This window comes from Ixodes scapularis, unplaced genomic scaffold, assembly GCF_016920785.2.
Source record: "Ixodes scapularis isolate PalLabHiFi unplaced genomic scaffold, ASM1692078v2 PGA_scaffold1__304_contigs__length_218370807, whole genome shotgun sequence".
Taxonomy (NCBI): Eukaryota; Metazoa; Arthropoda; class Arachnida; order Ixodida; family Ixodidae; genus Ixodes; species Ixodes scapularis.
This window is the reverse complement of record NW_024609846.1, coordinates 139,497,620-139,521,427: the sequence shown is the minus strand read 5'-3', so window position 1 is coordinate 139,521,427 and position 23,808 is coordinate 139,497,620. Positions and strand designations below refer to the sequence as shown.

Below are 23,808 nucleotides of genomic sequence, written 5' to 3'. Positions count from 1 at the left end.
GTGCTTTGTGCCGTTAGCGCGGATGCGTTGTCTCCCCCCGCATTGTGGACGGATTGAATCACCAAGTCCCTCATAGAGAACCGTAAAGAAACAAAAGCACGCTTCCACATAATTTCGTCTGGGTCTCGAGGTCAATTGCCAATGCATTCACTGATTCTCCCTCGCGTTAGCCAGCTGTTGCGCCGACGCAACGTAGTTTGCTGCTGCCGCCGTCGACGCTCGCTTTAGTTCCTTTTTTCTTTTTTGAGCGCAGCTCTCAGGCGCCTATTTCCGGGTTGAGCAGCGCTACTGTTGGCGTCGGCGTAATCCCGCTAAATTTAGCGGAAAAATTGACGTCCGGTGACCTCAACGCCAATTTAATTCCCCGCTAAATTGGAGGGAAAAATGGCGTCACATGACGGTGTCACGTCACCAATGAACAAATTCAGTTTCTCGGCTAAATTTAGCGGGAAGATTGACGTCACGTGACCTCAACAGCAATTCAATTCCCCGCTAAATTTAGCGGTAAAATTGACGTCTCGCGACCTCAACACCAATTCAGTTTCCCCGCTAAATTTAGGGGGAAAAATGACCTTACATGAACCACTCATGTTGCCGACGTGTTTTCGTTCAAGCACTTTAAAGGTCTACCGAACGATGAGACACATAAAACCTTTCGCCTTAATAAAACTGCCAAATAGCCTTCATTGTCTCTCTAATACACAGCGTCGTGTACGCGATGTGATCTTGCTGGTAATGAAATTAATTCAATGGTGCAAGCAAGCGCGACGAGAATAACGATAATAATAAATCCATGAACAAGTAAAACAAGTGGGTCAAAGGACAAACACAAACCTCAAAACACAGCTAGGTGACTGGTGCGCTGTTAAAAAAATTTCTCTAGTCCTGGTATCGAACCAGGGACTTTTCCATTTCCAGTGGAGCGCTCTACCCTTACAACTGAGCTAACCAGGGGTAGCTCAGTTGGAAGTTGAAGAGTATTTTAAAGTTATCAATATAACCATGAAATACAAGCCGTTCACCCTTCATGGTGTAAAAACTGGTGATAGCTGTTAAAACCTGATTGATCTAATGACCCCTAACCCCTGGTTAGCTGAGTTGGTAAAGCGCTCCACTGGAAATGGAGAGGTCCATTGCTCGATACCAAGACCAGACTGATTTTTTTTTTCAGTCACGCACCGGTCACCTATAACTGTATCTGGAGGTTTGAGTTTGTCCTTTGTCCCCGTTGTTAGCCGTCTCCAGAGATTATTATTGTGGTTTTGCCGCGTTATTCGTACTAATATTAAATTAAAACATAGTGTGGTTTGCATATTGTCACGGGTGGTGACCAATAAGCAAGAAATAAACAGGAAGAAATAAACGTTTAATGTGGCGAACTTGTGCCAAAAATAAAAGGGTACAAAAGATAATAACAGAGCGTCGCGGGCGTCGAAGTCGGCGTAGCAGCAGAGTCGAACGCTGGGGCGAAACTGACTGCGGCTTGCCACGCGGAGCCCTTTTTGTACACGCGTGGACTTGTCGAACAATCGACCGTGGAAGGTTCGAGCATCGAACATTCTGACCTCGAACATTCAACAGAGTTCTCTAATTTTCGAGGACAGTAAATTGCAACAATAAATAAAAGACATGTCGCGACCAGGAATCGAACCCTTGCCTTCCGCGTAGAAGGCAAGCGCGATAACCGTTAGGCCAAGAACGCACCGCCTAATTAGTCAGCTGCGCTCGCGGCATTATGCCTCCCTTTAAAAAAGTGCATCGTCCCGATGGAACAAAAAACGAAAAACAAAACAACAAACAAATCCAAAACAAAAGGATAGCAGTATCGCAAGCCGCAGTTCACAGTTCACAGTTCACCCGTCGACAAGAGTGGAAAGCTCTATCGTTCGTAATACGGCTTCAGCCGGACGACGTGCACCACCTCGGGTCGCGGCTGACGTCTTGCAGATGGGCGCGTTCCGTCGGGAAGGACTTCGTAGTTCAGATCGCCGAGGCGTCGGGTGATCTTGTAGGGTCCGAAATAGCGTTTCAGAAGCTTCTCGCTGAGACCGCGGCGCCGTATCGGTGTCCAAACCCATACCCGGTATCCGTGTTGAAAGTGGACATCCCGGCAACGAAGGTTGTACCGGCGTGCGTCGACTCGCTGTTGGTCTTGAGTCTTGATTCTTGCCAGCTGACGAGCTTCCTCCGCGCGCTGGGAGATCAGTTGAGCGTCGTCGTTGCCATCATCGGTTGGCACGTGAGACAGCATGGCGTCGAGCATTGTGGTAACCGCCCGGCCGTGTACCAGTTGGAAAGGCGTCACTCCCGTGGTTTCTTGAACCGCTGTGTTGTACGCAAACGTAACGTACGGCAACACCTCGTCCCACGTCTTGTGCTCCACGTCGACGTACATAAAGATCATGTCAGCGATCGTCTTGTTCAGCCGCTCTGTTAGTCCGTTGGTCTGCGGATGATAAGCGGTGGTTCGTCGATAATTGGTGTGACTAAGCCGAAGAACCTCTTGAGTCAGGTGTGCCATGAAGGATGATCCTCGATCTGTGATCAACACTTCGGGTACGCCGCGTCGAAGGAGGATTGACTCGACGAAAAACTTCGCGACTTCCACCGCTGTTCCCGATGGCAGGGCTTTCGTCCCGGCGTATCGTGTAAGATAATCGGTAGCGACGATAATCCACCGATTTCCTTGAGTCGATGTTGGGAACGTCCCAAGTAAGTCCATTCCGACCTTGGAAGGGCGTAGTCGGGGCGGGTATCGGCTGCAGGAGTCCTGCTGGCTTCTTCGGAGGCCTCTTACGTCGTTAACACTCATGGCACGATCGTGTGTATAGATGGACTATTTTCGGGAGTCTCGGCCAGTAGTACTTGTCACGAATCCGGGCGAGCGTCCTGCTGTAGCCAAGGTGTCCAGCCGTCGGGTCGTCATGGCGGGCGGCGGAAAAAAGCTCACCGGAGAAAAGCTCACCGGCCTTTGAGCGGATGCAGAGAAAAGCTCACCGATCTTTTTAACTTAGCAGATTCTGCGTCAAACATGGCAATTTAACAGAATTCGGATTCGCCACTTCATTAAAAATATGTCATTTTTTTTGGTAATATTCTTGAAGTTCATTGGGAATGTTTACTAATTTCTCAGAAATCAGCAATCACCCATTCTGTATATTAATGACGCCGCAAAGGTATAAAATCAGAACATCGTACACCGGTAAAAAAGACAACAATATATTGACAACTGACAGTGCGCTGTCGGTGGCTTTGTCAGATAAAGCGGTTTGTTCTTTGCGAGCTAATGTGAATAGCGGTGTGTGAACCGTTTCAGCTTCAAATATTGTGTAGTGCCTAATAAATAAGTAGGTGTTTGTTGATGTAGACAGTGTCGGCTACGCTGTTTTCTTTCTGTTAATTTCACTAACAAACCTTTGGTTGTAAGAACAGCTTCGTCCTGTCGTGTTTGTTGTATTCACCCCGTCGTCGTCGTTTGAGCGGTTTTCATGATGTATAACGTTTAACAACTCGCCCTACTCGCTACCTTACAGAAGACTACTTATGTAGGTCACGAGTAACAGTGGTGCCAGTTTACAGCTCAGCTCTGAAGTAGAGAAGCGCACATGAATGCACCCTACTCTGAAGGTCATGGGTGGCTGGCCGTAGAAGAGCACTATCACACAAAGGCAACATGTGGAAACACCAGCACGAACGGCTAGAAAACGTGCATGTCCGTGGAAGAAAGAAGCCTCAATTTCCTATTGACTGTTTTATCTGGTTTTCTAAGGTTAACAAAAGCTTCAAAGAGAATTTCAGGCACCGCGTTGTTGCGCATTCACTTTCAGATTTACGGTTTTGATTTTTAGGTTTTTGGCAAACATTACTAGTTTACGAAGTTTTTCCTGTTCTTCAAGTTCATAAAGTTTTCAGTTAGGCTTTCGTTGCCTAGAGAGTAAAGGCCGGTTCAGACAGTTTTGTTTCACTGCGTTGCGTCGAGAATTGAAAGCGGGTCACCGGCACATCTGTGCTTCGTATGAAGCGTGGAATCCGATTCAAGGAATCATCTTGGCACGCCATATAAGCAGCAGGGACGTCCTCGTTTCTCGCAGCCGCAACGTACTCAAACGCAGTCAAACGCGACTGTCTGAACAAGGCTTAAGCCACAGAAAACACTCGCCCGCAATTATTAATTTGGAAGCAATATACAAGAAACGACATTTTCTTTGTCACAAAGCTGACGAACTTTAATGATAATAAATTGATATATGTTGCGCATGTTCTAACAGCCTCCATATAAAAAGAAGAAAAAAAAATCAGTGAGCCTTCCTCCACATACGCTCAATGGCCGGTGAGCTTTTCTCCTCATCCGCCGGTTTTGGGGTGAGCTTTTCTCCGGTGAGCTTATCTCCGGTGAGCTTTTCTCCAGTGAGCTTTTCTCCGGTGAGCTTTTCTTCGGGATTCCGTCATGGCATGCTTGAAAGATTTCTTCTTGCAGGCTGGCCGGAACAACCAGCAGCCAGGCAGGGTTGCTCGTTCCAAAGTTCTTCTTGAAGAGCACGCCTCGTCGCAGAATGAAGCTTGACGAGTCTCGGGCCAAGACTCGCGGAACTGAACTTCATCGACCTTCGAGGTGGTCGATCACAGCGCGAAGTTCCGGGTCGTCTCATTGAAGTGCTCCCATGTCGGTATCTGTAACTGCGCCGAGAAAACGGGTGTCATCGTCGTCGTCAGTGCTTTCGGTAGGAGATTCCACTGGGGCCCTAGACAAACAGTCGGCGTCGTTGTGCTTGCGGCCAGACTTATGCACAATGGTTACGTCGTATTCTTGCAGTCGAAGGCTCCTGCCAGCGAGGCGTCCTGACGGGTCCTTGAGGTTGGCGAGCAAACAGAGAGCGTGGTGGTCCGTGACAACGCGGAACCGGATCCCGTACAGGTACGGGCGGAGCTTGATTAACGCCCAGATGACAGCGAGACATTCCTTGTCGGTCGTTGAGTAATTTTTCTCTGCCTTGGACAGCGCCCTGCTTGCGTAAGCAGTCACCCTCTCTGATCCGTCTTGCCTCTGGACGAGTACCGCGCCGAGTCCGTCGTTGCTGGCGTCCGTGTGAACTTCCGTTTCCGCTGATGGATCGAAGTGTCCGAGAATAGGGGGTGACTGGAGTCTTTCCTTCAGTTCGTTGAACACTTGTTCTTGCTCCTCCCCCCACTGGAAGTTCACGTCGTCCTTCGTCAGATGCGTGAGCAGTGCAGAAATCTTGGCAAACTCACGAACGAAACGTCTGTTGTAAGCGCACAGCCCAATAAATCTTCTGACGGCTTTCTTGTCTGATGGCTTCGGGAATTTAGCAACAGCGAATGTCTTTGCAGGATCAGGGCTTACACCCTGAGCACTCACGACATGTCCCAGGAATTTGAGCTCGCCGTAAGCGAACCGACATTTTGACGGCTTTAGTGTCAGTCCAGCATTCTGGATAGCCTGTAGCACGGCTCGCAAACGTCTTAGGTGCTCGTCGAAGTCGCTTGCGAATACCACGACGTCGTCGAGATAGACGGGGCAGCTTTTCCATTTCAGGCCGGAAAAAACGGTGTTCATTACGCCCCCGGAACGTCGCCGGTGCTGTGCACAGTCCGAACGGCATCACTTTAAATTCGTCCAGTCCGTCCGGCGTGACAAAAGCAGTCTTCTCACGATCCCACTCGTCAACCTCGATCTGTCAGTACCCACTCTTCAGGTCCATGGACGAAAAGAATCGGGCGTGGTGCAGCCGGTCCAGAGTGTCGTCGATGCGTGGCAGCGGGTAGACGTCCTTTTTTGTTACTTCGTTTAGTCGACGATAGTCCACGCAGAACCGAAGAGTCCCGTCTTTTTTTTTTCACCAGGACTACCGGTGACGACCGCGGACTCTTTGAGGGCTGGACGATGTCGTCGTCGAGCATTTCTTGGACCTGCTTCTGGATGACTTCTCTCTCTTTCACAGATACACGATATGGCGACCGATGAGCAGGAAGTGCGTCGTCATCAGTAATAATTCGATGTTTCGCAACCGTCGTTTGGCGCACCTTTGACGACGTGGAGAAGCACTCACTGAACTCGGCGCGAAGGTCACTGAGTTGTCGTCGTTGTGGGGTAGGCAGGACTGGATCGATGTCAAACTGCGAATGCGGCGTTATCTCGTGTGGCCCCGAAGAGATGTCTTCTGCTATTCCGGCGATCGCGGCTGAGTCCATGAGTTCCTCGGCGTGACCCACGGCGGTGCCTTTCGTAAGGTGCTGAGCCTCCTGTCGAACGTTTGTTACGAGTGCAACAGTGTGTCCGTCTTGGAGCTCCGCGATGCCTCTTGCGACGCCGATCCCTCTTCCTAGAAGCAAATGGAGGCTTCCCTCGAGCAGAACGTCGCCGCAGAAAGCCCCGTCGATCCCAATGGGCACTAAAACACTGGACCGCGGCGGTAAGTTCACGTGATTTTCGAGGACTCGGACCACGGATGACGTTGCTTTGGGTTCCTCCAGCGCTGGAGCAGGTTTTCGTAGCGTCAGCCGGTTTTCTCCGAGGTCGATGACGGCGCCATAATCGCAAAGAAAGTCCACTCCTAGGATAACGTCTCTCAAGCAGTCTTGCAGAACGACGAACTTCACAGGGCACGTCTCACCGTGGATCTCGACGCGAGCAGTGCAAATCCCGACTGGTGTGATTAGGTGCCCACCGGCGGTCCGTATCTGTGGGCCATCCCAAGGCGTCGTCACTTTCCGAAGGCGTTTGGAGAGCCTCCCACTCAGGACGGAGTAGTCTGCTCCGGTGTCGACGAGGGCCGACGCGTCGTGGCCGTCAATAACGACGTGTTGGTTATTCTTCACCGTTGCAGGAGCGTCGCTTCGGTCTCTGGTGGTGTTTGAGTGGGGCCCCTCCGACGTTCGTGGAGGATCTTGGCGTCGGTCGTCTTCGGCAGCTCCATCTCCAGGGGTTGCCGCGCCTAGTTTCCACGGCGAGGAGCGAGGGGCGACAGCCTTTCACGTCGGGGTCGGTGCATCGGCGAAGCTGGTCATCGTGGCGAAAGTGACCGGAACTCTCGGCGGGACGCACGCTCGGGGGCTGAGTTCGTCGCAGGTACTCGTCGATCTCTTGAGGTCGTTCACCATAACGGGGGCGCGGGTCGTTCGGGTGGAACCCGCGCAGCCCAAGTCGTTGGTATGGGCATCGGCGGTTGGTGTGGTCTGCTTCCCCGCAGTGGAAACACAGACGGCGTCGGTCGGGCGTTCGCCACACGTCGGTCTTCCGAGGTACGCGGGGCTCCTGGGAGGTGTACTGGACCTGGTCTTTGTGGCGTCTGTCGTGTTGCGGCGCAGAAGACTGACGTCGGGGCGGCGCGACATAGGTGCGAGGAGGAGGCGGTGGCCGTCGGGCCACTGCGGCGTAAGTCAACGTGGGCTTCTCGGTGGCTGCCACGGCGACGGGAGCCTTTGGTTGGATAGCTCTCTGAACTTCTTCCCGCACAACCTCGGCGATGGAGAGCGTCGCTGGTCGGTTTGCGGCTGGCAGCAACCGGCGGATTTCCTCCCGGACGACCTCCCGGATGATTTCGCGGATATCCGTACCAGGAGCGTTTTCGCCGCTAAGCAGAGCGGTTGCAGTGACGCTTGGATGCCGCTGGTAGTGGAAAGCGCGCGCTTGGAGGGCGCGCTCGATGTTTGTTGCCTCGCTGACGAAGGCGTCGACGGTTGCCGGCGGGTTACGGACGAGGCCTCTGAAAATGTCGTCTCTCCCCCCGCGCATGAGAATTCGTAGCTTCTTCTCTTCGGTAGCCCGAGGGTCGGCGCGGACACTCAGGCGCAGAACGTCCTCTACGAAGCCGGTGACGCTCTCGTTGGGGCCCTGGGTTCGGGTTCGCAGTAGGTCCTCGGCTCTCTCTCGGCGGTGGTGGTTGCTGAACGTAGCCTTGAGATCGGTCTTGAACATGTCCCAGGACGTCAAAGAGGACTCATGATTCTCGTACCAGTGCTTGGCGGTACCCTCAAGCGAAAAATAGACGTTGTGCAGGCGCTGCTCGTCGGTCCAGCAAGTGTGGCGGGCAACGCGTTCATACTGGTCAATCCAGGCTTCGGCGTCTTCGTATTGCTCGCCGTGGAATGGAGCAGCCGTCCGCGGTACGACGGGCAGGTAAACGACGGCTGGAGCGGCCGGGGTCTCCGACTGGTTGGCCATCGTCTTCCTCCTCGTTTGCCTGGTCCTGGGTGGCCAGGGTCCTAACTCCGGGGGTAGGCCAAGGTTTCGGCGACTTAATCGGATCTCGGTCTGGTCATCGTTGGGTTCTTGGGGGCTTGTGTTCGGACTTGCACTGCGGGAACTCGGAGGGGAGCGCTGCACGGGCATGCGGTTACCCCGCACCTCCACCAAAATGTCACGGGTGGTGACCAATAAACAAGAAATAAACAGGAAGAAATAAACGTTTAATGTGGCGAACTTGCGCCAAAAATAAAAGGGTACAAAAGATAATAACAGAGCGTCGCGGGCGTTGAAGTCGGCGTAGCAGCAGAGTCGAACGCTGGGGCGAAACTGACTGCGGTTTGCCAGGCGGAACCCTTTTTGTACACGCGTGGACTTCTCGAACAATTGACCGTGGAAGGTTCGAGCATCGAACATTCTGACCTCGAACATTCAACAGAGTTCTCGAATTTTCGAGGACAGTATTTTGCAACAAAAAATAAAAAACATGTCGCGACCAGGAATCGAACCCTGGTCTTCCGCGTAGAAGGCAAGCGCGATAACCGTTAGGCCACGGGCGCACCGCCTACTTGGTCAGCTGCGCTCGCGACAATATCATGCACGATCGTGATAGTCATCATAAGACTTGCAGAAGACTGCCTGTGGTAGGAAAGCTATTATAATTTTTATAACAAAAATTGTCGTTGTGGGATTAAAAGTATTTTAAGGTTATCATCATAACCTTAAAATGCAAGTCGGTCAGCCTTCTATGTGTAAAAACTTGTGGCAGCTGTTAAAACAAGATTTATGTAAGAACGTCTAACCCTTGGTTAGCTCACTTGGTAGAGCGCTCCACTGAAAATGGAGAAGTCCCTGGTTGATACCAAGACCAAGCGGACTTTTGCAGTCGCGCACGAGTCACCTAGTTGTGTTTGGAGGTGTGTGTTTGTCCTTTTTGTTCATTGGTTCCCTCCTCTAGGGATTACTATTGTGGTTTCCCCCGTTATTCCTACTCAGATTCAATTAAGACATAGTGCAGTATGGATATCATGCGCCATTGTGATAGTCATCAAACAACTCGCAGCAGATTTCCTCTGGCAATGTTGAGCTGTTACAATATTTATGACGACAGTTCTCGTCTACAATGGACAACCTAAACTTGATGCTTCGGCGATTTGCTATTAAAGAATTATCATACCCACAGCGCTGTGTCTTTCTTCATCTGGTCCCTCGCCCTTTTGCGCTGTCTCAAATTTCCCAATATGAAGAAGCAGCGTGATGTCTGCCATTAAAGCCTGTAACGCTAACATTAGTAAAAAAAGAAGTGGAAACTATATGTTTTGTTACCTGCACCTTCATCAGGACAAGTTTTCCAATTAACCAAGCTAGAGTAGCCCTGTGGGTTTTAATATAGGATAAATGTGTTGTTTTAAAGAGCATAGACGTCCAATAACGAAACGACACTGACTTTAAGAGCCTGGTCCTAATTTAGTCTTGAATTACTAATGAAACCTATATTACTTTTGTCGCCATAATTAAGATCACAATCAAAGGCTAACATACACAAAATTACGCCCACGGATGCTGAAAGCACCGGGCTATGTTGCCTTTACTGCGCTCGTTTGGTTTAGTCGATTATACGACACACGCGGCACTATTACAGATACCGTGACGCTGCAAATTTGTTGTTATTTGTTTTACCCATAAGCTCTTTGCGTTGGCTGCGCTCTTACTTGGGTTGAATCTCAAACGATGCTTTGAGGTGTAGCTAAGACAGAATTTATAAAACCGACTTAAGGAAAGCTTCGAGTACAACCTCTGCTTACCCATTTTTCAGCTTGCAGGCGTCGGGAATTGAGCAGAGCGGTAAGCTGCAAGGCGAGCTGCAAAGCGGAGATATAACTATAACATCATATTTAGGACGCGTACACAAAATGCTGAGCCCGATAGACATGCGCCAACACTGATAGCCTCAGGTGGATGGTGAACTCAAACGAGAAACTGTACATCAGCGAAATAGATTCAAAGTCGATGCGGAACAAACCAGAGTGCAGACCCTCAAATCCAGTGGTCGACGAATGGAACGATGAGCGCGTGTGAACGTTAGAGTGCAGGCAGTAAAAGAGCGAGCTTTTTCGTTTTTCTTTTCTCAGGGCTCGTGGCTGCATGCAAACTGTTTATTAGCGGCAAGATGTTACTACACTCTACTAGAATACTTGGGTTGCGTTGCGACCGGAGCGGCTCGGCAACGGGAATTTGTGAGGGCGCGTGTATTGAAAGTTCTTGGCGGCGCTGTAGTCGAGTTATCTGAAAACAATCGCGCAGCCCGCTTTTTTTTTTCGCTTTGAGCGGTGCACGTCTCGGTACCACGATTTTATACACTCCGTTTCACCTTATGTTGTACCGCAGCGAAGGCTATAGAAGCGAGAGCTTATAGCGTTGGCAGCTGCCCTTGGTGAACGAGAGCTTGTGCCGCCGAGATGTGCCCTAGAGCAAGGAGCTCGCGCTTGTAGTTTTTCCTGCGGTACAACACGAAGTGAAACAGAGTATAGTTCCGTGCGTTTTTCACTTCGAGCGGTGCGCGTGTCGGGACCACGATTTCATAGTTCCGTGTGTTCGATCGTAATGCTTTCAATCTTGTGTTCTGATTTTGCGGATGGTGAACGCGTAAAGGCTGAACTCCATGGGACGAATACGCTGCGAATAACCGACGAATATTGCCCGGCGGCTTTTGCTCTGCGTTGAGAATGAACACAGTGGCTGCTATGTCGCGCGCAAAGCGCGCGACGTCGCAGTTACTGTGGCGAATAACTGGCGTTCGCCAGTTATTCCTCACATAATTCGTTCCTTGAAGGGGTCCTGCAAGCATATTTAAGCGTCTACCTTCTTTGCGGTTTCCACGTCTCTTGCGGTTCGGGCAAGCCAGCGGGCACGGAGAGAGTGACTAAATATCAGTGCGTCATATTTTAACCGTGGGCGACCCGCGTTACCGAAAGCGCTCGATGTGTGATGTCTTTGGTCCTGGCCTTTCTACTCGTCAGAGCCGCTAAAACCTTCTTTTTAGTCAAAATACAAAATATGAGTGGCGCGAACCGTTTTAATTAATTATAAAAATAGTTTTTGTTCAGTATTTTAGATCAGAAAAGAAACAAATGCAGTTTATAAAGTACGGAATCAAGAGATGACCAGTCGACACACCCGCCACCCATTGGTGGAAAAGGTGGTGTACACTTGAAAGGAATAGGGGGATCAGGCGCCGACACGGAAAGGTCCCTGATGTACGCGGCGGCGTTGCGGTCGTAGGGACTGGAGGATCCGACCGGCTCCGAGCGTTCCAAAGGCTTTCGGCGAGCAGCTTTGTCTGGCGGTTCGCCCGTTTCGCGGTGTGGCAGCGCGAAGTGGCTCCCATTCTGAACTGATCTTTACCCTGTGTTTGTTGTCGTTTGTGGCCAATGAAGTGTCATGCCTAATTAGTGTTTAATCGCGCAGCAAATGCAATTCGAGCCGCCCTGGCTGCCATCTTCATACAGCCTAACCAGAACATGCTTTAGTGGCGCCCTCTCGTGCCGTCGACACGGAGTGCGGCAGCCGTGAGCGCTCGCTGAGCTCACTATCCCTCCTCTAAGTAAAACATATAAAATAGCGCAACAGAAACAAGGACAAGAAGTAAACAGGACAGGCGCTATTTTATATGTTTTACTAAGATGAACCAACTAGCCCAACAACGTGCCTTACTATCCCTCCTCTAGTTCACGGCCACTCAAGCAACCAAGGACGTCATGGCGGAGGTTATTTTTTTGCTTGTTTTTGCAATTTTGATTTGCCTATAACTTTTAAAATAAAGCGAAATTCGAGAAAAGAAAAGTTTCATTAAGTTACTACGTTCAGTGCGCTCAGGTTAGGTGCAAATTAAAAATTAGTAAAAAAGTCATTGGAGGGCCCCTTTATGGGTAGTGCCGAAATGACGTCGGCGAGCATGGGTGCGTTATCCAGCACACGCCTCTGACTTTTCCTGATACTACAGTGGCTTAAAGGGGGTAGTGTAACGAACGAAACCGGAGAAGCGGCACACCGTTGGAAGACGGCCGCGGGTGGCTCTGGCGCTTGCAGCACCGTCGTTCCGGCTATGGCTCCGGCTTGGGCGCTTGGTCAGCTTGTCGCAGCTGTCGACTACACTTTCATCTGCTAGTTTCACATTTTTATTCACCTTCAAACACAAATCATGTCCTCGGAAGTTCACGGTAAACAAACTATTGTTTTTGAGGTATTTATATTAGTTACAAAGCGTGTTAGGGTGCCTCTATCTGCCGGCCGATCGAGGCGCCCTAACGGAGCTGCAGATCGAAGCGCCACCTGCACCGTCTTCCAAGGAGAAGCCGTTCAGGATGCATGGTGGAGGCTACGCGGTAACTACACTACCTTCTTTAAGCCACTGTACTGATACTTTGGCTGGGCATGCACACTCGAAGCTCACGAAGGTCGCACGAGTAGTGGGTAACTATACTCATGCCGTTTCGAGCCTTCCAGTGAATATGATCCAAAGTTTTACCAAGGGAATGAGCTCAGTGTCGATACGTGCGTTAAAGGGCAACTCCGCTTCATTTTTGATATTGAGAAAACTATGTAGCCCTCTTCAGTATCATGTAGGAAGACCCCATGTCAAATATTACGATCTAAATTCGTCTATATATTTAATAAACTGGCCAGCAAACTTTCAAATGAGCCAAATCACCGAAATCTGCCAACTCTATACTCTGTTTCACCTTATGATGTACCGGAAAAAAGGCTACGGGCGCGAGCTCCCTGCTCTAGGGCACATCTCGGCGGCACATGCTCTCGTGCATTAAGGGCAGCTGCCAACGCTCTTAGCTCGCGCTTCTAGCCTTCGCTGCGGTACAGCATAAGGTGAAACGGAGTATAGCGTGCGACGGTGAGGCGCGATCGTCAGCATTTGAGCGGGAAACGTTGAGCCACTACGTAAGAGGTATGACTGCGTCATTCTCACGTTCTGTTTGTTTTTACTTCTCAGAGCGAAATTGAACGATGACGTCATTAGTTTCTCCTCCCGGTGTTGACTGACCGGGCGTCCACGTGATCACCGTAACGCGGATGTGCTAGTTTGCGCTGCCCTGCGCGCTTATCGGTCTGTTTCTCCGCTCCCCTTCTCCTCTTTCGTCTTCTCCCCTTCCCCCTCTTACCCGAGGCATCACTGTCCACCCCACGCGAAGCGACCCGCCCGCGTCGCGAGTCCTTTTCCTAGCCCCCTCCCGAACGTCACGAGACCACGTGGTTCAACGTGACGTGGCCATGACTCTGACGACACGAGACCAATGTTGCCTGACGCAATTAGAGTTTCGGTATCAGCTGATGTTTAAACTAAGGATTACACAAATAATATTCTCCATTTGGCGAATCCGAAGATGTAGAGTTGTTTAGTAGTGATTTGTGAAATGGAATCACATGTAAGCCTAAATTTTTCGGGATTGAGCGGAGTTGCCCTTTAAAAAACCTCTGACACGCCAAAAAAATTGTTTTTTCATGCTAGGCGTTGAAATGGCATATCATGACATTACAAAAAAATTGTTTCACTAAAGAGTTGCGTAGTTTTTTTATAAAAAAATAGAAATACGAGGCTCAATTCAAAGTTTTCGCCAGTGCACTGTGACGTAACAGTGTACCGCAAGGTGTCGGGGCGATCAGAAGGGAGGCACCGCCGGAAGTCACGTGAGTTGTATCCCTCCTCGTGCTTATCGCGAGCGCGTGTATTATTTTTTTTTATATTTTTGTTATTCTCCGCATCTCCACGAGTGATCCAAGCAGACAAGGTTTCTTTTATTTGCTTTTCATCGCTTAATGTTGCTGTAAAGGTAGAAAAAGAATAGTCAGTGAATTGATGTGATCAACTACAATGCCTAGAAGGTGCTGTGTGAGGGACTGTCCCGGTATTTCAGCAACCAAAGAAGAGATCACACTGCATGCATTTCCGAGAGACATACATGAGATGGACCGGTGGCTGACTGCGGTTCCCGCAGGACAGCTATTAGAATCCGTGGGTAGGCGATGGATATGCCGATGCACTTTAGTGATGAAGATTACAACCCTAGGCGAAGTTTACTAAAACTCACAGGTCTCGGTGTGAGACCTCAACTGCAGGTCTGTAAGTTTTCTGTCCATCTCCCTGCAGCAGCGGCACTCAAGAGGCTTGAATTCTGGCATCACGACGCATCGGCTGCTTGTGCACCTAGTAAACAAGTTCTACTCATGTTCTAGACAAAACACGTACTTTATGCTTGACGTTTACTTGTACTTGGTACACTCACCAGTTCGTATTCTTTAGACGGCAGGCATTTTCAGCCTGAAGAGTATCCGATGATTCAACGACATTGGTGTCTGAACCTTAAGCAATGCGATCGGGGGTGTCGTATACTAGCAATCCTAATTTCTGCGAGCGTTCTAAAATTTTTTCTCCAAACTTGCTAGCTTGTTTTGTGCCCAGTATAGCTCTGTATCATTGGACTGACGGCATGCACTCGTACGCTGGCTTGTACTCGCAACGCTTTCATCATTGACCTCTGTCACGTCAATCCACGGGCTCCTTCGTCTTCAACTTCTACAGCACGCAAACTAACCAACGGTACAGCGATAAAGAGCTAGCGGAACTGGCAGTTTGATACTTTAGACCCATGTTCCGGATAAAAAAAACAGGACGCGGGATGGCCAAAAAAACCTGCTTTTCGTGCAAGGCTCGTCAAATTATGAGGCGCTGGAGAAATGCAGCCTTCTGCGTTAAGTCCTTATTTCGAACTCTTTTTGTTCGCCTTCCGCCCATTGAAAAGCATGCGGCAAGGGCCTTAGAACGCGCCTGGTATCGCTGCGCCGCAGCGTTCTTCCGCATCAAAAAGTTCGTCTGCTTTCCTCGCCGTCACCATGGCAACGAACGCCGAATGAATAGAAGCACGCACGGTACCGCCGCGTGAAGCTAGCAACAGCTGACGCCATTTTTACGAATGCCGTCTGCTAGCCAAAGCCGAACGCGGTGTGTCAGATCAACCGCCTCCGCCGGTGCGCCGCTAGCAAAGACGACGAAGCTGAGACACGCCGACGGCGATCGAGCAAGCAACAACACCGCGGGACGGCTGCAGCGGCGGCATTTATTCGGATCAAAGGCCGCCTTCGCCGGTGCGCCGCTAGCAAAGACAACGAAGCTGAGGCACGCCGACGGCGAATGGGCGAGCAACAGCACCGCGGGACGACTGCAACGGCGGCATTTATTGGGATCAAAGGCGCGAAATAAGCAAGAACAATTTTTATTTGAATCATAACACCCGATATCCAAGTTGGGGACCACATACCTTTGCTGGGTCTTTCCTGTGAACTTTTTACAGAGACAGGGGGTGCCGCATTCAAAACACAGCTCCGTTTGCAAAATATGGGGGCCCTGAAGAGGACCGTTGAGACCGCTACCAGAACCTATAACTGACGTAACGAGCACTTGACGAGCGGTTGGCGCATAAGTCGTCTTTATGCATGCAGGCGGGTGACGGGCTCAGCGCAGCGGATCCCTCGAAGTCACCGGGGCCGTCAGAATCCTCGCCCTGTCTGCGTCGGGGCTCTAGATTTTGGCGGCCGCGGCGACGAACGACTGGAATCTATCAGTGTTTCCGCGCCTTCTCTCTCCTCCAAAACATGAACTTTGCAAGGTGACCAGTGAAATGGTGGCTCTCGCGCCGTCCACGTGGAAGAGAGTTTTTGACGTGGGCCCAGGTGCCCTCCACCGTATTGGTGTGCGCACCAGTGTTCGGGTCGACAAAGTGCAGCTTGTGGTTAACGGTGAGGTGCGTGAAGCGAGCGTCATCTGCAAGCTTGCGATAGCCAGCCCAACAATCTGTGATTATTCTTGTTCCAGGGCGGACCCACTTGGCTATTAGCCCTTGCAGGGTTTTAGCATCACGGGTCTCCACGGGAACAAAAAAGCAGCACCCGCTGCAACGCGCAACACCACCGAAAACCCACTGGCCAGGCCTTAAATACCTGCGATGGTACTTGTGCCGACCGATCATACTCTCGTCTAGTTCTACAGTCACGCCTTCGCCACCAATCATGTCTGAATGCTTACAGACGGCATTTACCACAACCTCCCGACAAAGGCTCGCCCAATCAGTTATTTTCTTACTTGCGATATCAGCCTCCCGCTGAATGACGGCGCACGGTAGGTTCTGGCATCCGGAGGATGATTTTCATGAGTTGGAGAAACGTCAGGTGCGTGCGATCCTTCGAAAAAGGAACCGCTCCGTACCGAGACCTCGCCCCGGCACTGAACTTTGACCGGCTTCCTCTTGGGCACCTCACGAGTCATCCACACACCGCAACCCCCCCCCCCCCCCCCCGTGTAGCCATCCGCAGATCTAGCGCGGACTTGCAGCTTGTCATCGCAGCTTCGCACTTTGGACACGCACGAAAACCCAGGAGCCAAGAGCAGGCCAACGCGCTGAAGCAAATTAATTGCTTCAAGAGGGTCTTTCATGGCGCCAAGAAGACGGCACAAGTTGAACGCCATGGCACTGCGATGCTCGCCTCTTGAAGAATAAAGCGCCGAAGGGGAACTGCGCGCTTCTTTGCATTTATTATATTTATTTCATCCGCCATTTTATACCTCGTGACACAATTCTAACAAACTCATTGGTTGATCTGTCGGACCACACCATCGCGTGGCACACAAAAAAAAAAGAAACGCTAAACGTATGTCCACGGACGGCATCGTCACAGAGAAGGGAGCAGTCGAACCCAACAACAAAATGAAGTAACAAAGTGAATAAAAATAAAAATAAAAAAATAAGAAGGGAGTCGTTGGAGTTTCGGACGGCGTCTTCTTTGATGAGAGGAGCTGCTCTGTCCAGAGCGGCCAGAGCAGCCGTGCTGCTCTGGCTGCTCGGAATGTTCCTTTTTTATTCTTTTTCTTACTCTACTGGGTGCCACGACCCTTATTTGAAGCTGATTTGTTAAAATAATAACAAACAACGCGTTGGAACGGAGGAGGTAGAGAGTCTTGGCGTCAGAATTTGACGTGGTAGAAAAGAAAAGAAAATAACGAATGCACAATACATACCGTATGCCAAGACCGTTATACTCCGCACTTGGCGAGGCCTTATGACGCAGCCGACGACCGTTAGGCTATTTATTTTGTTTCTTTAGATTTTTTATCGTGACGACTACTCCACTGTGCCTCGGAGTCTCCAGCGGAGATCCGGAAGTTTTTAATTATTATTATTATTGTCGTTTGAAGGGTACTCTTTCTATGCTGCTTCGTTCCCGACGCCATAAAAATATGGGGCGGGATTACTTTGCACCACGTATAAAAAAATAAAAAAAAAAATGCATAAAGACGACTTATGCGCCAACGGCACGTCAAGTACACGTTACGTCAGTTATAGGTTCTGGTAGCGGTCTCAACGGTCCTTTTCAGGGCCCCCATATTTTGCAAACGGAGCTGTGTTTTGAATGCGGCACCCCCTGTCTCTGTAAAAAGTTCACAGGAGAGACCCAGCAAAGGTATGTGGTCCCCAACTTGGATATCGGGTGTTATGATTCAAATAAAAATTGTTCTTGCTTATTTCGCGCCTTTGATCCCAATAAATGCCGCCGTTGCAGTCGTCCCGCGGAGCTGTTGCTCGCCCATTCGCCGTCGGCGTGCCTCAGCTTCGTCGTCTTTGCTAGCGGCGCACCGGCGGAGGCGGTTGATCTGACACACCGCGTTCGGATGTGGCTAGCAGACGGCGTTCGTAAAATGGCGTCAGCTGTTGCTGGCTTCACGCGGCGGTACCGTGCGTGCTTCTATTCATTCGGCGTTCGTTGCCATGGTGACGGCGAGGAAAGCAGACGAACTTTTTGATGCGGAAGAACGCTGCGGCGTAGCGATACCAGGTGCGTTCTAAGGCCCTTCCCGCATGCTTTTCAATGGGCGGAAGGCGAACAAAAAGAGTTCGAAATAAGGACTTAACGCAGAAGGCTGCATTTCTCCAGCGCCTCATAATTTGACGAGCCTTGCACGAAAAGCATGTTTTTAGACCGGAGTTTGGAGATAGTTTTTTTTACAACAACATGGGTCTAAAGTATCAATGTGCCGCGGAGAGCATGAGGAGTGAAACTCACGTGACTTCCGGCGAACCCACTTTTAGTGAGGTAGGTCGATGCCTCCCTTCTGACCGTCCCGACACCTTGCGGTACACTGTTACGTCACAGTGCACTAGCGGGAACTTTGAATTGGGCCTCGTATTTCTATTTTTATAAAAAAAAACTATGCAACTTTATAGTGAAACAATTTTTCTTGTAATGTCCTGATATGCCGTTTCAACGCCAGCATGAAAAAAATTTTTTTTTTTTTTTTGCGTGTCAGAGGTTTTTTGAGCACTAAATAACACTAACCACATAATAAGTAATATTTTTGTGTTATTTCGTGCAACTTTGAAATGGTTCCTTTTTTAATTTAAGGACTCGGAAGCCAAGTGTCATTTATAAAATTAATAATGATACTCGACTTATTTTTCTCCCCTGCTGTCTGTGCCAGTCTTACGTAGTTCATTTGCGCAACTTTTTGTCCTTGGCGTCTTTACGAGAAGGACGCGAGTGCAGTTTAGCCGCGCTTTCTTGCTTTTTGACTCGATATCCAGCCTTCAAGAGCGGGTTCATAGGCTTCCTCAGGCTCTGCCAGAGGTCGGAGCGAGTGTCCGATGTTTCATCGAGGTCCGACACTGTCTCACTTCCAGGGTACGACTTGGCCTTGCCCCAAGTGATCTTCTTGTGCGGCGAATCTATGGGCGTCCCTGAACAGCTCGTGGCAGGGGCGTCCTCTCCGCTTTTGTCCTCGTCCGAGGTGTCGCAGGTCGTAATCCCCGAAGTTCTACAGGCTTTTGTTGTGGCGCTCGCAGCGCTGCTACAGACGGTACTTGTTGTCGCCGGCTGCGCGTCTGAAGAAGACAGGTCGTTCGTCTTGTCCACCTCACTAGACCTCGTCTCCATATCGCCGTCAATGTTTCTCAGAAACAACTCGAACTGACCTTGAATAGGAATCGGAGGAATCGGTATTTCTGTAAGTGCGCTCAAAGTGCTGGTTTCAAATGAGGACGCCGAGTTCCCATGTCTGTTGATCGCCAGCAACTGGCTACCAACAGAATTCTCGTTGGCGCTATATTCGGCATTATCTTCGCTGTTCCTCAAGAAGTCTGCCTTTGCATGTTTCAGTGGAGACTGCTCGTGTGATTCCCGGGCGCACTCCACCTTCTTGTTCTGGTATAGATCGGCGCTAGGTCTTGCCGAGGCTGTGCTAGCATTGTTGTCCAGTGGCGATCGTTTCGGGTGTAGCCGATCCTCTGTCTGGGTCCGGTATCCCTGGGTGCTTGTGGGGGATGTCTCAAGATTGGCGCAGTTGGAGGAATCACTGACTGGGGAAGTGTCGATCGATGAATGCCCTGTCATACGCCTGAAATTCGAGTCCATAGCCACGTACAAAAATAATATTCCCGGATCGCAGGTTGGCAATGCATTCGCTGGTGGGCTACCTATGCTCCAGAAAGATCAATTCTGAACTCACCCTAGAAGTGGTAGGAGGTTCGAAGGCAAACAGCCTACTATTTTGAAGCTCTGCTTTTGATGTTACGCCGTTACACAGTCAGTTTGGTCAGGTATTCCATATAGCTTTGTCGCTTACTATGCTGGTGGCCATGTTAATGGTGCTTTCTGTTGTGTTTACAAGGCCTAAGAAGTCAATCAATCAATCAATCAAACTTTTATTAACGGCAATGCATGAGAAAGAGTGGGGAAGTGAGAGTGTGCTCGCTGGAGATGGGTTCCACACCACTATTTAGCGCGTGGTGTCACTAATTTCTGCTTCGTTTGTTCAGTGAACCAGAAACATTGAGCAGTGAAGAAAGTGGCGGCCTCAGCGTGAGCCACGTCGTGTTGAACCTACCAGGTGGCGCTAGTGCTCTTTTCCGGGGCGCTGCCTCGCTACAGTGCACTGTAGCCTCGCTATGGTGGCCTTTAAGGGGAAGTGTGACAACTGCTCGCTTCGTCCAGTGGGAGACAACGGCAAGATTGTTCAGCATAACGTTGGTTCAGCACGAAGCGTAGACATTGATATGCCCGCAGCAGCGCCGCAATGGCACTCAGCCGCACTATGAACGCTAAAGAAGAAGAAAATGTCTTCAGCGTTTATCACATTTCGATTTTCTTATTTATCTGTTGATCCAGGCGACTTCACGTTTTAAAACCTTTGCGTTCCATCATAACCTCTAGCGTCACATTGTCACGAAGTTTGAGCTTTCTGAGATGCCTAGTTTATTTAACCGAGCCGAGAAACACAGTTCTCGTTCCTCGGGGACTTCTTTCACCTTACGGAGCTTACGCAAAGCTCCGTCAAGTTGACTTCGCACTTGTTACACAAGCACATTCTTAGTGGTTTTTAGAGAGCATGTTGCAGTAATGACGCTCAGGTCCCTCCAATAATTCGGCCCGTCTAGTTTTAGTCTTCGCAATATAATCCAGCGGAGAAGCCACAGCATAGGTTTCAGCAGTAAATATACTGGCAAATTCATAAAGAGGTTTTACCCTTACAAAATGACCCCAGTGCCCTGTTCAACCCACAAAATATCAAGTTCTGACGCCGTCAGTCTAAAAGTGAGAATAATCTTGATATTTCTCTTTCGACTCAAGAAGAGCTAATATGCCATTTTTTTTAAACCTAATAAAAGTCGATTAAAAAAACAAAAAACAAAACGCGCACCACATTCCAGGTGGAAACGTAAACTGCGTTCCAAATTCGGCGAAGTTCGTCCAGATGAAATTCGAGTCAAGAACACAATTGCTCTATATCACATCACAATAAAGACGAGATCGCACAAGTTCGTTGTACAAACGTAAGAGACATATCCGATCTGACCCCCATATGACTTAGGCACCAAAACTCTAGAAAAAAAGGATAAAACGAAGGCAATTTTTATTGAAAATTTTCAGGTGAAAAATATAGGTAAGTTTTGTCAATTATAATAACCGGGGAATTCATGCTCATTCTTAACAGGAATTAGAGTTCCATTAAGCTCCCGACTTGGATTTCAAGACAACCCGCGGCCAAGGGAAAAAGGCAAGCAGAATAACTTTGCAACAGAGAACTTAAAACCATTTTCGTCTGCCCACTTCTAAGTTCATTTAATGTCAGTTGCGATTGCCACTGACAACTAGAAAGGTTGCAGGAATATGAAAATATATGTATGCCGACACCATAAAGAGAGTAGGGGATAGACAAAGGTCAGATTCGCGCAAAAGAATGCATTTTCAGTACAAAGTAACGCTCAAAAAGCATCCCTTGGGAGTCTATTTCCCTGATCAAAAGAATTAGACAGGGTTCTGTCAAGCAGCACTTGAAAGCTTCTGTTAGTTATGAAGTATTTTTGCATTGCAGCATCTGACCATGAATATTGCAAGTGTATAAGTCTCGCAGGATACCGTTTCTCGAAGTGGTATCATACGGCTTGTCTAAATAAAAACAAAAACACTGCAATGCAGTGCTGCTTGCTCACAAATGCCTCATGTATCACGGTTTCCCGGCGAACCAGGTTATCTAGACTAGATCGACCTCGGCGAAACCTACAGTGATCTTTATCAACCAGATTTTGATTTTATAATATGTATACTAACCGTCTGCTTATAAGCCTTTCAAATGTTTTCTCGACACAGCTTATCGGTGCGATTGGGTGTTAACTTGATGGCGGTGAAGGGTCTTTCTGTGGTTTCAAGAGGGATGAGGTGAGGTGAGGTAGACTTTATTGGGTCCAAGACTGTTAGATCCCCGCGTCAACCGAGTCTCTCTTAGGGAGAGACCCTTGACGAAGCGATCCCCTCGGTCGACAGACGAGACGCGATGTTCCCGGCGGCGTCCGAGGCCAGCTGGACTAGAATTTTCTGAGTCGTGGGGTCAGGATCCCGCAGGAAGGATTCCCAGGCGCCTGGTTGCCTGGCTTGCTTGATGAACTCCTTATTCTTCGAGTGAAGAAGCAGCTCCGGACACTCCCAGAGTATATGGTGGAGTGTGGCGATCTCGCCACAGTTTTTGCAAGACGGGTCGTAGGTATCTGGGTACCACGAGTGCAACTGCGCCGGGTTGAGGAAGGTCTCTGTCTGGACTTGACGGAGGATGGTGGATTCTGCCTTGTTGAGAGTGCTGTGAGCCTCTGGGTAGGCTCGGCGTTCTACTCGGTAGTGGTCCAGCACCCCCTTAAAGGTGTAGAGGTTGTCGTGGTTCCACGTGGCGAAGGTCGAGTGCTCACTTGGTGTGCTAGCCCGGTTGGTAAGAGCGCAGGCTGCACTGTGAGCACTCTCGTTGCCTGGGAGTGACGCATGGGCTGGAGACCACAGTATGCGGACTGGGTGGTCAATCAGACGATGACCAGTGGCGATCTTGGGGGCTTTGTCAGAGATGTGACCACGCATGTACTGGCGGATGGCCATCTGGGAGTCACTGACGATGACTTTCGTGGTGCTGAAAGTGAGGGCCAAGGCGATGGCTGCCTCCTCTGCCTCTGCACTGTTGCTGGTGTACATGCTGCCTGCCGTGAAGATTTGGCCGGAGCGATTCGTAACTGCAAGGGTCATTCGACCCCTGTCAGCTGAGGCTGCGTCGACATAGGTCACCTCGGAGTCGTCGTAGTCTTGCTGTAGAGTGTTCTCCAGAGCCTTCACTCTGGCCATGCGTCTGCCTGCGTCGTGCACTGGATGCATGTGACGAGGCAGAGGCGAAATCTTTAGTTGCTCGCGTAGCTCGTTTGGAAGCAAGCCTCGCGTACTGTGCCCTGTGGGGTGGTAGTTGATGCCCAAAGATGTGAGGATGGTTCTTCCCGCTGTGGTCAGAGATAGCCTTTCGTAGTGGGCTGTCCTCTGTGCCTCAATGATTTCCGAGAGGGTGTTGTGAAGCCCAAGCTTCTGGAGTCGCTTGGTCTCTGTTGAACGTGTTAGGTGAAGCGCTTTCTTGTATACGCAGCGGATGATGCGATCGATGGCATCCCTCTCCGTGAGTGTCAAGTCCAGGAAGGGTGCAATGTAGGCAATCCGGCTAATCACGAAGGCTTTGATAAGGCGAATGACATTCCGCTCTTTCATCCCGTACCGTTTTCCGGCGATTCTTGCTATGAGTCTTCCTACCTGCCGTGCGTGGTTACGGAGGACTCCGATGCTGTATGTGTTCTTGCCATCCTCCTGCAACCACAGACCGAGTATCCGAAGTCGCCGGACCCGAGGGACGTCTTTGCCTCCGACCTGCAGTATGATGCCTGAGGGAGTTTTTACCGTGGTGCCGGCCATGAGTAGCAACTCCGACTTTTCCTGAGAGCAGGCTAGTCCGCGCTCCTTAGCGTAGGTTTCCACGATGCGTAAAGCTTCTTGCAGCGAGTCTTGGATGGCGCCATCGCTTCCTCCTACCATCCACAGAGTGACATCGTCTGCGTATATGCTGTGGTGAAGGTTGGGGATATCTTGTAGTTTCGTCGGTAAATCTTTCATGGCGATATTGAAGAGAAACGGAGAGAACACTGCTCCTTGCGGTGTTCCGACTCCGCCCAGAGTTTGCAGGTCAGATTGGA

The 23,808-nt window shown here is 50.0% G+C and overlaps 1 protein-coding gene across 1 annotated transcript; it reads right to left on the bottom strand.

Annotated features, from left to right (window-relative positions):
- Positions 1–18,757: 18,757 nt before the first annotated feature.
- LOC115309863 lies at positions 18,758–23,530 on the bottom strand. The gene is made up of 2 exons (XM_040217980.1): positions 22,055–23,530; positions 18,758–19,465 (listed from the first exon to the last, which is right to left on the bottom strand). The coding sequence occupies exons 1-2, from the start codon at positions 23,528–23,530 to the stop codon at positions 18,758–18,760; spliced, it is 2,184 nt and encodes a 727-aa protein (XP_040073914.1).
- Between the last annotated feature and the right edge of the window lie 278 nt (positions 23,531–23,808).